This window comes from Neovison vison, chromosome 1, assembly GCF_020171115.1.
Source record: "Neovison vison isolate M4711 chromosome 1, ASM_NN_V1, whole genome shotgun sequence".
Taxonomy (NCBI): Eukaryota; Metazoa; Chordata; class Mammalia; order Carnivora; family Mustelidae; genus Neogale; species Neogale vison.
In genome coordinates, this window is record NC_058091.1 from 259,145,040 (window position 1) to 259,159,278 (window position 14,239).

General features: G+C 43.4%; 1 protein-coding gene across 17 annotated transcripts in view; it reads right to left on the bottom strand.

Moving 5' to 3' along the window:
- Positions 1 to 14,239, bottom strand: part of TENM2 (teneurin transmembrane protein 2) — a 1,132,942-nt gene that overhangs the window by 9,796 nt on the left and 1,108,907 nt on the right. For all 17 annotated transcript variants that reach the window (XM_044229881.1, XM_044229874.1, XM_044229866.1 and 14 more), the window contains 2 exons: positions 7,272 to 7,568; positions 4,202 to 5,816 (listed from right to left, as the gene is read on the bottom strand). In XM_044229881.1, the coding sequence (XP_044085816.1) occupies positions 4,202 to 5,816; positions 7,272 to 7,568 (1,912 nt within the window). The remainder of the gene's footprint in view (positions 1 to 4,201; positions 5,817 to 7,271; positions 7,569 to 14,239) is intronic.

Here is a 14,239-nt window from a genome sequence, read left to right on the forward strand (position 1 = left end):
GACTTCCTCCTCACTCAGGGAAATTCAACTCCTGAAAATCCCACTATGCTCACATGGGCCTGGAGTTTGTAAGCCCCAAAGACCTGCCAGGGAGCAGGGGTGGGGAGAAAATACAAGTCACTGCGGATGATTTCTAGGACGATTGCTTAACTCACGTTTGTCTGGGGTGTCGGGTTTGCCAAAGAAGTGCCACTTGGGCCAGAATTTGGATCAATTTCAGGGTGGATCTGGAGGGGGGGTTCTCCAGATGTATTGTTTCCTCAGAAAACAACACAGAGGTGGTATCTCCACTTTTCATCTATGAACTCCTCATGTCCAAGTCCATGGCTGCTTATAAGTAACAAATGTGTTCCTACCATTCATTAGCCTTAGCACTGCACTAGGCACCTTACGCAGCAGGCCTCATTTACTTTTTACGGCCCCATGGCATGAACATTATGATTACCACCATTGTGGCGGGGAAGAAATGAAGCCTCAGAAAGTTTGAGATATCATCTAGGTGACACAGCAAGTGATTAGCAATGCCAACACTTGGGTCTTGAGATGGACTCAGGTTCTAACATCAGGACGAACGGACTTGAATTACAGGCCAGGCTTGGGGGCGGGAATGGGTCTCCCATTTGTCGGGGACTGAGGAGTTTCCTGCCATGCCAGAACTGGAAAAGACTGAGGCCCTGGAAATTGTCGGGGGAGGGAGTCTGTCTCCCAGTCTGTTTTTCTACATCCTTTCCTCTAATATCTGGTTATCACAGATGTATCAATTGTCAATATATCACCTTAAAAAATACCGGTTGGGAATGTTTCTAGCAGCAATGTCCACAATATCCAAACTATGGAAAGAACCTAGGTGTCCATCAACAGATGAATGGATAAAGAAGATGTGGTGTATATACACAACGGAATACTATGCAGCCATCAAAAGAAATGAAATCTTGCCATTTGTGATGACGGGGATGGAACTAGAGGGTATCATGCTTAGTGAAATAAGTCAATCAGAGAAAGACAACTATCATATGATCTCCTTGATATGAGGAAGTGGAGATGCAATGTGGGGGGTTTGTGGGGTTTAAAACAAGATGGGATTGGGAGGGAGACAAACCATAAAAGACTCTTACTGTCACAAAACAAATTGAGGGTTGCCGGGGGGAGGGGGGTAGGGAGAGTGTGGTGGGGTTATGGACATTGGGGAGGGTATGTGCTATGGTGAGTGCTGTCAAGTGTATAAACTTGGTGATTCACAGACCTGTACCCCTGGAGCTAATAATACATTATGTTTATATTAAAAAAAAAATACCGGTTGGACAAGTGCTGCTGTGGAGGCTGTGAGTGGGAAAGGAAGCCCTTCTGGCCCTCCTTCACCCTGTCCTGGTGGCTACAGCTCTGCTTTAACCCCGGGGGACCTCTGGGCTCAGGGGGACTCTATGCTGTTTTCCTTTGTGCTTGCAGTTTCAGGAGGAAGCAGAACATCCTCCAGCCTCAGCAGCTGCCTCCTGCATTCAGAAAGCTCTGTTTCCAAAACATCAATGATTTTTTTTTGAGCACCAGCGAGAGAAGGTTCTGTTCTCTGCGTTCCTCCCGACTACATCTTAATTACTTCTTCTGCTTAAATTGTGAGCGGCAAGTTCAACCACTCTGCTCGTCTCCTAAGTGGCAAATTAAGACTAATTTAGATGGGGTTTACAGATTAGCCAACATTCAAACAGTAGAGAATGATTTGGTGTTCTCTGCTAGGATCCTCTCTCCAGGGGGCAGCTCATCTTGAATGGGCAGCAGGTGTGGGCTTGTGCCTGGTCTGACACTCTGCTCTGCCTGGGCCCTCCTTTCCCCAGCTTTGACTGCTCACATCAGCTCTGTGCATGTGCTTCTCTAACACTACCTTTTATTTTAGATGCTTTCGAATGGTTTCTGGATTCAATTTTGTTGGACTTAGTTCAACTTGATTTGATTCCCATTTATTGAGTCTCTGTGAAGCTCTGAATGAGGAAAGTCATATTGCTATTCAGAAAATTCTGATAATTTCTTTTTTTTCCTTGCAGGAGAACTAGGGAAGTCGTTGAGGGGATTTGTGAGTTTGACTGCTCTGTGAATGATTTTGTTTGGACCTTGGCAGATCTAGCGTCCATTCCAAGGGCTTTCTTTTTATTTGACTCTGGCTGACTCATCCCTAAGTTATCTAATGCCAAGCTGTGTTTTGGGAAGCACATTCTGGAGAGGGAGGGAATTCTTCTCCCAAGGCTAAGATAGGAATGGTCTGCCTTCCCATTCACACTGTTTCCTACAGCTAGAAGACTCTTCCTCTCCCTTCTCCACTTCATAAAGGTCTCTGCTCAAAAGCCACCTCCTCAGAAAGTCCTCTGTGAGCACCCTAAATATGGGGGATGCTTCCCATCATGATCTGTCTAACCCCAATCCCATTTTATCTATATAGCACGTATTGTTACCTGAAACTATGTATGTACCTATGTGTGTGTATGTTTTCCTGAGAGGTCCTTTAATTTGAAAGTGCAGTCAACTGGGAGATAACAGTCATGCTAAGCCATGGGAATGAGAGACCATGGCAGAGTACCATGGGCAGGGCCTCTTGATAAGGTATGGTGGGGAGAACAGGAGGGAACTAGCTTGGTCATAGCTCCTGGGCTCAAAACGTTCCAGTTGCTATGGTTGTAGGGGGATGCTGGGTTCATCTTCAAAGGCTCTGAAGACTGCTCTGAAGGATGAGATACAGCTTGGCCACAAGTTGATCTTTAAGGTCATCCTTCTGTACCCTGGGACATTGAGGGCAGCCCTGTGCTTGGCTAGCTGCTGCTTCCTTTCTTGAGGGTGTACAAGTGAGTTCTGGTCACCTGAGCGTAGGGTCCCTTTGAGTTTGATGTCTCCTTGGCTCATGACCAAGAGCTGTGAGGGTCTTGGACCCTGGGGGGGGGGCTTGGAGTTGGGGTCCCTACTGTTGCTCCTCAACAATGCATGGACAGACAGGGTGACTCTGGCTTCCTTGCTGAAAGTTGGTTTCTCCATCCATCCATCCATCCTGATTTCCTTATTTCCCTGAGGATAAGGACTTTATCTTGCTGTCCACTGCATCTCTCATACTCAGTATATGTTAGATATTATGAAAATATTTGTCAAGTAGGTGAATGGATGGATAGATGGATGGAGATATGTGGATGGTATAAGAGATAGGGACCCTTATTTTACCAGTTTCTCATTTATCATGAGGCAGGAGATTATTTGCCCTCCTTGGCCCCTCAATCCATATCCTTCTCCAAGCTTCCCATGTCCTTTTGACTCATAGTCTTTCTTTAGCCTTGAGCTCATTTCTGCCAACTAAGATTCCCTTCAATCTTCAGGCCCAGTTTGACACGGGACACTTCTGTACTATGTCACAATTTCCAAACTTAAAGTCATCCACACACAAACATGCGCACACACACATACACAGCCCCCTTTGAGAGAAGGGTGTTTGTCTTATTCATCATTTCTATCCCCAGAATCTAGCCTAATGTCACTCTATAAATGCTTACTGAATAAACAATTGAACAGACACATATATGGTAGCACAAACCTAATTCGGCTCTGTGTTATCATTGGCTCTTTGTATCTTGCCAGCCTGCTTGTGAGGTAGGGAATTGGGTCTTAGTCATGTCATACCTATACTAACTCAATGCTTCATTTGTAATGATAATGGTAATAGCATGAGTAGATACTCTTTTGTAAGCACCCACTGTCTAAGTGCTAGGCACTAAGCTTTACCTACATAAGTTCATTTACTTCTCACAATCACTCTGTGGGTTGGTTTTATTAGTACCTTTTCACAGAGAAGGAAGCTACAGCTCAGAGAGATTAGAAACCTATCCCAAAGTCTTTTGGCTTATAAGTAGGAGAGAGAATCTGACATCAGAGTCCCATTATTTCCCCCTTCATGAGGCTGCTTTCCTCTCTTGGGGTAGGGAGGGCTCTTATAAAAGTTATTTCAACTAAATGGGCTTGAAAATGGCTAGGACATCTTCAAGCAGATCTGAAGACTGCTCTGTACTGCTGTTATCCGACTGTTCTAGAGCCTGTTCTAGACAGACCAGTGTTTATAGGTCTCCAGGATTGCCCTATCATTAGAAGTAAGACCTTCTTTTGAAGTTCCCAACAGTCTGGCAGGACAACCACCCCACAGGGAGTCGCTGACCAACTGAGATGATAGAGTCCTCACCTGTCACGTAGTTCTTCAAATCCAGCTCATTGCTGAGAGGATTGTTGCTCTTGAACATATACAGGTTAAAGGGGGCTGGCTCCTTGCCCACATTTTTCCACATGGTATAGTCTGGAGAGGTCCATCGTCCTGCTAGCACATCATAATCACGCTGAGTGAAGTGGACCAGCTTGGTCAGGGGATCATAGAGTCCTCCATGGAAGCCAATGACCATCTGGAAGTCAGGGTTGGAGTCATAATAAATCTCCCCATAGGCCGTATACTGCAGTTGTTTGATCATGAGACCGTTGATGCTGAACACAGCCAGAGGAGTGCCTGTGTTATCTGAGGCAACATAGTACTCCTCCCCACTGCTGCTCTCCATGGCAAAGAGGTGACCCTGGAGGTCATAGTAGAGTGAGGTTATCTCTGAGTTGGAATGATTATAAACATGGGTAATGCGGGTTGGGTTGTGGAGGTCAGAGTAGAAATATTGCAGGTGATGGCCCAGGTTGGTCTTGTAGGAAGCCCGCCGCCCCACACCGTCATAGCGGTACTGGACACTCCACCCACTGGCCTTGTTGTAGGCTCTTGTTAGGAGGCCCTTGGAGTTATACTCAAAGATGTCAGCCCCTCGTTGGCACAGATAGCCATCATCATCAATTTTGTACTGTACATCACCAAGTCTGGTTATCCGATCCCGGAGATCATAGCGCAAGGGCATAAGGCGTATACTATTTCCTGGGTTCAGCAAGTGGAGGTTCCCATTAAGGTCATAGCTGTAGCGCCAGGTTGGGCGGTCATTGACCGCTACACTCTGGAGCTGCCCATCCCCGTCATAGTCATAGGTGTATTTAGTGGTATTAGCGTAAGGCCCCAGTTTCAGCTCCCTCTTAATCACCCTTCCCATACTGTCATATTGCACTGTCATCCAGTACATGAGGGACCGAAACATCTCATATTGGACTTCCTTGATCCGCCCGTGGGTGTCAAAGTGTTTGCTGAGGGTCATTACAGCGGTGGTGATGATCTGGTTAATATCATAATAGATGACTCCGAACTTGCCAAAGTGTTCCACCTTGCCAGAGATCTCATCATAGCGGTAGAGGTCCACAGGAAGGGGAGTCTCACTTATGACGGGCTTGATGCTTGCAATCCGGAAGCTGTTGTCATGATAGGTGTAGTCAAACCTGGCGTTGACCATGCCTTCCTCAGAGAACCTGTAGATCTGCTTGTCCACAAGTGGGCCTATCTTCCTGTACCTGATTGTGCAGGAGAAACCCCCACTTTGAAGACTGACCATTTTTAAAACACCAGTGGTCTCATCATATCCGAAAGTGACAGCAGTACTGTCATAGACAATCTCTGATAACTTGGAGAGTTTCCCATACTTGTAGAATACCTGGCGCCCGGTGCCCAAAAAGGATGTCTTGAGGATACGGCCATCATCACTGTAGTCAAAAATGACTGACGCGTTGCTTTCAGGGGGATTATAAATGTTGCGGATGTAGCCAATGGAGGTATGGGTGGACATGCTGTGTCGGGCAACACTGGGCATGGTGACGGCATGGAGACGGTCAGAGGAGTCATACTCAAATATGTACTGACGCTGACTCTGAAGCAGGAGGACCATAGACTGGAGGAAGGAAAAGGGGATGAAATGCATGAGTCAGTTCTTTAAGACCAAACACTCAAACAGCCAGAATCTCTTCCTTTTCCCAAAATGGCAATTCAAAAATCATGAAGGGTAGGGAAGTTTAGACCAGAGATTATGAGTAGATTGATTTCACTGGGCAAGCTAATTCTGATGGACTATGGTGGCTACTTGGACCCGTGCTTCCCGAACTTTAACGTGCATGTGAAACACCCAGGGATCTTGTTAAAAAGCAGATTCTGATTTAGTAGTTTGATGGGAGGATGAAGGATGAAGGGGGAGGTGGCCTGAGAATCTCCTTTTGTAACAAGCTTCTGGTTGGTCCTGATGTTGCTTGGACCATACGTTGAGTAGAGAGGGCTTGAAGGACTGAGGTAAGAGGCATTGAGTTTGCCTCTTGGGCTTGATAACAAGAAATCCTAAGATTGTTTAGAAATGACTGCCACTGGCCCAGTACAGGACACCTATACTATGTTTTGGCCACCCCTGATTACATCTTAAGGGAAAGCGTATCTTCTGTTTACAAACTACTGAAAAGATGAATCCAGAATCATCAATTTTGGGGGCCAAAAATGGTCTCAAACCTGAGGCAATTGGAAGATTTTTGCCTCCCCTGGTCAACCATTCTAGTATTTTATGGCATAATGAGAACAGGATTCAGGGATGACCAAAGGGACATCAGCCCCACTCTTACAGAGGAGGTCACTACTCTGTTTGCAAGTGACTGTTGTAATGGAGAGGCAAGAAAGGAAGAACTGGAGCTGGAACCTGTGTCGTGGTGCATATAGGGGAGAGGCTCAAGCTGAGCAAATACCTGTCTAATGACTTAGAGGACCAGGACAGCCTTCAAAAGTCTTGACTTGTGCCCCAAAGAGACCTCTGTTCACTGATGCTCTAACCTGACCCTTTCTGACCTGAATTTGGCACTTTCAGACATAGGGAATTATGTAGAAAGAATCCATTGGCCACTTCGACCAACAGGCCAAGTAGGAGGATGTTGCTTCGTGTGCTTGAGTTTTAGGCAAAATTCCCTACCTGGATGACTTAATTTCAGGCAAGGCAGAAACAAATCATTGCATTTCCGATACATAAATAATGATTAGTCGTGATGCCAGTGGGATGATTCTGTCTGCTGTCTGCTTCAACAACACTTTCTTCTTTCTTTCTTTCTTTCTTTCTTTTTTGGAATAAAATCAGACAATCCATTCTTTTTGCCATTACCAATTGTCTAACACTTCCCCCCCTCCTTTTAATTGTAATAGAGATGAGCTATGAAACTTTCCTCCCTCCCAGTGAGGATGGGAGCATGAAGGGAGACCTTGTAGAGTCAGAGGAAAGATGTTCAATGTCTTGTGGCAGAGCATATCAGGTCAGCTTAAAAAGAGTGGTGTGAATAAGGGAAAGCCCCAGCCGAGTGAGGACAGCACGTTCACCTACCTTGTCAAGATAGGAGTAGCTCCACACTTTTCCATCAGCAAACATGCGGGACACAATTCGGCCTTGCTTGTCGATGTCTGTCCTCTCACTCATGGCCCCACGCTGAAGGCCAGCCAGGCGCCCGTTGAAGAAGTATGAGACGTTGACTGCTGCCAGCCCACTGCTAGGGAGCCAGAGGAACGGGCGGCCCACCTGGTCATAAATAATCCTCAGGGTGAACTTCCGGTGATCATCATAGATCTTTTCTGTCCGAATATTCCGGTCATAGTCAATGGACAAGAGATTTCTTCCATGGACCTAGGAAAACACAAGGGCTTGGTTTGAGAGCTATCACCTGGGTATGTTAGCTTCTATGGAGGATATGGCTGACATGGCCAGGGAACAGGTGTTCACTGGAGGAAGAACTAACCTTGAAGTTATTTTGAGTAGTGTTTTCTAAACTTCTTGAAAGGGGTAATATTTGTAAGGTGTGCTAAGATACAGAAATGAGGCTGCTTATGGTCAGAGATGACTAAGGTCATGACTAAGGTCAGAGATGACTAAGGCAGTCAGGCATGGCTGCCATGAGCAGTTACATAGACCATGCACTGCCCAATTATAAGGAGTGTCATCCGGTTGTAGAAAGTGTGAACAGTGAAAATCGTGCACTGTACAAATTAGTCATATACAGTAGCCCTGGACACTGGGGTTCTGAATGCCCTGCTCAGCCTCCTTGGAGGGCAAAATAATTTGTATATTTGAACACTTTCAACCCCTCTCTGGCACATCACTGGCTGAGTAGCTAATGAGCTTTAAGAGTAGGTGCCAAGATTTTTTTAAGGTACCCAGGAGGGTGGGGACGATGACTGAGAAATCTGTATTTCGCAAAGATCTGGGAATAGGCAAGCTTATTGCTATGTGAACTTCTTCACTTCTGTCTAGAGAAAAATTTTGCCACTGTCAAGGATGCAAGACATCAGTGGGGAGACCTCAACAGTGCTAGGGAATTCCAACAAAGGAACTGATTTACTCAGATTTGAAAGAAAAAGTGGAACACATCTCAACATAATTTAATATTTATTTAGAAGCTGATCTGATCAGAGAAGAGAGCCTGTCCCAGAAGGCGGAGCTGGGTGACTAGACTCTGGTTAGGGGCAAAGGAGAGGGACTCTTGAGATTTGGCTAGTCCTGAGTGGATAGCTGGAAGTGAATAAAATGAGGCCGACTGAGCCTGGGCTCTTTCAGGATAATAGACTGCAAATCCAGATGTCCCTGGGGTGACCACTGAAGGCAAGGAAAGATGTAAACAGGCAGAAGGAAGAGAAGTGAGAGAGATCTGGTATCTCCTTATCTTATCTAATAATTCAATAGCATGTAATAATAACAGTGATGATGGTGGGGATGATGGTGGTGATAATAACTTTAACACATGTTGGGGTTTGTGTACATAGGCATTGTGTTAGGCAGTTTGCATCTCTGTCTGAGCTGGAGTTTGACAAATAAGGAAACTGAATCTGAAGCAGAGAGGTTATGTACTTGCCCAAGGTCACATAACAATGAAGTGGTGGGGTTGGTCTGGAACTTCGGTCTTCCCACTTGAACCAGGTAACCACTTAGACATTTAACCAGCTTTACTGATTCCTGCATTATATATGCATTGAGTGCCCTCACTTGTCAAATGACAAAGGAACTGTGAAGCACTGCCACAGCCCCTGGGGGCCCCATATTATAGCTTGATGGGGAGACACGGAATAATTCTGATACTACAGACATCTGTATTCTAGGGAGCAGCATTGTACCCAGGTAAAGAACTACATTTCACAGCTTTCGCCAGAGACAGAGGTGGCTAATGTGCTCTAAGTGCTGGCTGTCAGCTGGGTCTCCTGGGAACCTTAAAGGAAACTGACTGTGCTGAGAAATAGGCACCCATTGGATCTTTCACTTTCCTCCTTTTCCTGGGTAGAAGGTGGCTGTGATCCTGGAGCTCCAGCATTCACCTTGTAAATATGGGGTGACTTTGAGGATGCAAGCCTCAAAGATGATGGCTTATCCAGAGAAAGTCTAGATCCTTGTTGACCTACATGTCTTCTAATGGTTATCCGTACTAGCCATGAATGGCTTCCCTCTAGACTCCTTTTAGGTCATAACAAATAATAAAGCCACATCTTATTTAAGCCATTGTTATTTTTAATCTCTGGTATTAGCAGTTGAAACTAATCTAAACTGGATAAGGCCCTCATGCATTGACAGATACTATGCTAGGTACTTTACACGCCTTATCCCAGTTTAATTCTCACAACACAGGCAGAAATTATTTTACATATGGGCAGTTGAGCTAAGAGGGGGTCATAAATCTAGACAAGTGGTGGAGGCTGGATTTGAACCCAGGATTACTTGATTCCTCAAAATACTGCTATTTCCATGGAGTCATCTCAGAGAGAAGGGGATAAGTCACTTGAGAGAGAACATTTCAGAAAGAAAAAGCATCAAAAGATGGAGATAGGATAAAGGTGGTGGGTTCTTGGGATTACAGGGGACCCAACTTCAAATGGAAGATTCATGTAATCAAACAGGCAGCCAGGGGAAGAACAGTCAAGAAAGCAAAGGGGGAATGGTAGGATTTTTAGAAAACAGGTCCAGGGGTACCTCAGTGGCTTAGTCGGTTAAGCCTCTGCCTTTGGCTCAGGTCATGATCCCAGGGTCCTGGGACTGAGTCCTGCATCAGGCTCCGTGCTCAGCAGGAAGCCTGCTTCTCCCACTGCCTGCTGCTCCCCCCTGCTTGTGCGCTCTCTCTCTCTGACAAATGAATAAATAAAATCTTAAAAAAAAAAAAAAACCAAACAGGTCCAAAAGTTAATGCTGTCAGAATTATTGAGGATCTTGAGCCCAGATTAGAGTCACCATATTTAAAGCAAACCACAAGCTGGGGTCAGAATGATCACTTCCTCTGGAAACAGAAGTTTGGCCATGTTGGGTTGCTTCATTTGGGACAAATGCAGGAGGCCATCAAGACTATTAATCCTGTGAGTCTGAAAATTTCAGTTCAGGCCTTGCCAACATTTTATTAGGCAGAATAAATAATGTGGTAATGATGGAGAAGGATTTTCAGGGTTTCTTGAGCAGGCTGCTGATGACTCCTTACCATGCTTTTGTATTTCCTATCTCCTTGGTCATCTTTCTATTCCCCTTCCCTTTCCTTACTAATTTCTCTCTTTGCTTCTCATTGTTAATATCAGACAGCTCCTTGTGCATTTATTATTTATTGAGCATTAAATCTCTGCTGGTATTGGGCTTGGTGCCTACTCTGGAATGCAGGGATGAACAACACCAACAAAGCAGTGTGTCCTGAGAATTTATGATGGGCTTAGTGTGTTCTCAGAGCTACCCTTGTTTTATCTTATTTAATCCTCACAACACTCCCAGGCAAGCACTATTATCCCCACTTTACACACAAGGTACAGACAGGTTTAAGTGCCCTGTTCAAGTTTATACAAATATTAAGTGCTAGAGCCAGGATCCCAGACCAGAACTCAGTGTCTTCCCTGCTAGGCTGTACCCGTGCTCTCTATAGGGCATGCGGTTGTACACCACCTGGGATGCTCTCTCAGAGCACTGCTGCGGGGCTGATTCCACAGCTGCTGAATCAGCCCCCTAGGGAATAGGGGCTGGGTGATTCTGATGTATACTCTTGGTTAAAATACAGTTGGAGTGATAGAAATCCCTATCTTCAGTTACCTGAGAGAGGCTCAGAGGAAAATCATATATATAACCATATATATAATCATGTGCATATCTATCTGTGTATATATATGAATATTTACTGTAATATGTAACCATGGGAAAGAACATGCAAATCATATATATAAACACGAGCATCCTTATAGCAGTTATATTCGTAGGTAAGCGTGCTAAGATTATGGAAGAAACTGAATAGTGGGCAAAACCAGAAGAGGGGTCCCCAACCTCTGACTACCAACATTTGGATTTACTGCTACTATGTAGAGTTGACAAGGCCTCTGACCCCTGGCCTGGGTGTACCAACCATAAGGTAGTAGTAAGTGCTAACCATTAGCCATTGATAATTTAAGGTGGGATTTTATTCCCCATTTCACCACATCCCTGGGAAAGGGATTTTGTTATAGCATTGGTTCAAATTAACATATTCCCCCCAACTTTCTTGAGATATAATTGATACACATCAATGTATAGATTTAAATTATACAGCATAAAAGACTTATGGGTGTAATGAAATGAAATCCTTAAGAAGTTTAGTTAATACCTTCATCTCATATATATGGTTGTTTTTCTTTTAAAAAAATTTTCACTTTGTGATGAGAACTATTAGGATTTTATTCTCTTAATGACTTTTCTATATAACATACAGCAGTGCTAACTACAATCACCCATAAGTATATCCCTGGTACTTATTTATTTTATAACTGGAAATACGTACATTTTGACCACTTTCTTCCAATTCCCTTTCCACCTATCCTCTACCTCTGGTAACTACAAATCTGATCTCTTTCTCTCTGAGTTTTCATTTGTACTTATTTTTTAAGGTTCCACACATAAATGAGATCATACAGTATTTGTCTTTTTCTGACTTATTTCACTTAGTGTAATATTGTCAAGAGTCATTCATGTCATTGCAAATGGCAGAATTTTCTCATTTTTTATGACTGAATAATATTCCATTATAAATACATAAACAGCTTTTTATCCCTTCATCTGTTGAGGAACACACAGGTCGTTTCCATGTCTTGGCTATGTAAATAATGCTGCAGTGGACGTGGGAGGGCAGATAGATCTTTGACAGACTCTTTATTTCTTTTCGATATATTTGCAGGGGTAGAATTGCTGGATTTTGTATTGTCCGTTTTTAAAAATTTGAGGGTCCTCTGCACTTTTTCCACAGTGCCTGCACCAATTTACAGTCCTACCAACAGTGCACAAGAGTACTTTTTCTTCACATCCTTGCTGGCATTTACTCTTGTCTTTTTGATGGCCATCCTAACACGTGTGAGGTGTTACTGTGGTTTTGATTTGCAATGCCCTCACAATTAGTGATGCTGAGCATCTTCTCATGTATCTTTTGGCTATTCATATGCCAAAATGATCCTTTGTCCATTTTTATTATGTATGTATGTATGTATGTATGTAGGTATGTATGTATTCATTCATTCATTCATTCATTCTAGTAATCTCTATGCCCATATGGGGCTCCAGCTGATGGCGCTGAGATAAAAAATCACATGCTCTACCAACTAAGCCAGCCGGGTGCCTCCCTTTACCTGTTTTTAATTTGCATTATTTTTTTATTTTAATTTTTTAGTAAACATATAATGTATTATTAGCCCCAGAGGTACAGGTCTGTGAATCGCCAGATTTACACTTCACAGCACTCACCATAGCTCATACCTTCTCCAATGTCCATAACCCAACCACCCTCTCCCTCCCCACCTACCCCCCCAACCCTCAGTTTGCTTTGTGAGATTGAGAGGCTCAGATGGTTTGTCTCCCGATCTCATCTTGTTTGATTTATTCCTTTCCTATCCCCCAAACCCCCCACATTGCCTCTCAACTTCCTCATAACAGGGAGATCATATGATAATTGTCTTTCTCTGATTGACTTATTTCCCTAAGTGTAATTCCATCCACGTTGTCACAAATGGCAAAATTTCATTTCTTTTGAGGGCAATTTGCATTATTTTAATGGTACCATTGAGTTGTATGAGTTCTTTTGTTTTTTGTTTTTAAAGACATTTATTTATTTATTTGAGAGAGAGAGAGAGAGAGAACCAGTAAGAGAAGGCACAAGCAGGGACAGAGGGAGAAACAGACTCTCCACCGAGTAGGAAGCCCAATGAGAGGTTCGACCCTAGTACCCTGGCAACATGACCCGAGCCAAAGGCAGCTGCTTAACCAACTGAGCCATGCAGGTGCCCCTATGTTTTTTAAAAAATATATTTTGGGTATTAACCCCTTATTTACATGTAACTTGCAAATATTTTCTCCCATTCTGTAGGTTATCTTTTCTCTTTGTTAATTGTTTCTTTTGCTGTGTAGAAGCTTTTTGGTTTGATTTTGTCCCATTTGTTAATTTTGATTTTGTTTCTTGTGCTTTAGGTGTCATAAAAAAAAAAAAAATCATTGCCAAGACCTGTGTCCGAGAGATTTTTTCCTATTTTCTTCTGGGAATTTTATGGTTTTAGGTCTTACATTTAAGCCTTTAGTCCATTTTGAGTTAATCTTTGTGAGTAGTGTAAGGTATGGGACCACTATCGTTATTTTACAAGTGAATGTCCAATTTTCCCATCACCATTTATTGAAGACACTATCTTTTCTCCATTGAATATTCTTGGCTCCCTTGTCAAATAGTATTTGGCTATATATCCTTGGGTTTATTTCTGGGCTCTCAATTCTGTTCCATTGCTGTATTTTTTTTCCTTGAGAGTATTTATACCATGTTCTTAGAGACAAATGGTTCAGTACAAATGTATTTGTCCATTTTTATACCACTACCATATTGTTTTAATTACTATAGCTTTATAGTATAGCTTGAAATCAGGACATATGATGCCTCTTGATTTTCTTTCTCAGGATTACTTTAGCTACTCAGGGTCTTTTGTGGTTTAATATGAACTTTAGGATTTTTTCCAACTTTTATAAAAAGTGCCATTGGAATCTTGAGAAAGATTGCATTGGATCTAAACATGGCTTTGGGGAGCACTTGGATAGCTCAGTCCCTTAAGCATCTGACTTTTGCTCAGGTCATGATCTCAAGGTCCTGAGACAGAGCACTGTTTTGGGGTCTCTGCTTAGTGGGTAGTCTGCTTGTCCCTCTCCCTCTGGCCTTCTCCCCACTTGTGCTCTCTCTCAAATAAATAAAATCTTAAAAAAACTTCAAACCCCATGGCTTTTGGTAGTATTGACATTTTATCAATATTAATTTTTCTAATTCATGAACACAGGATACCTATTCATTTGTG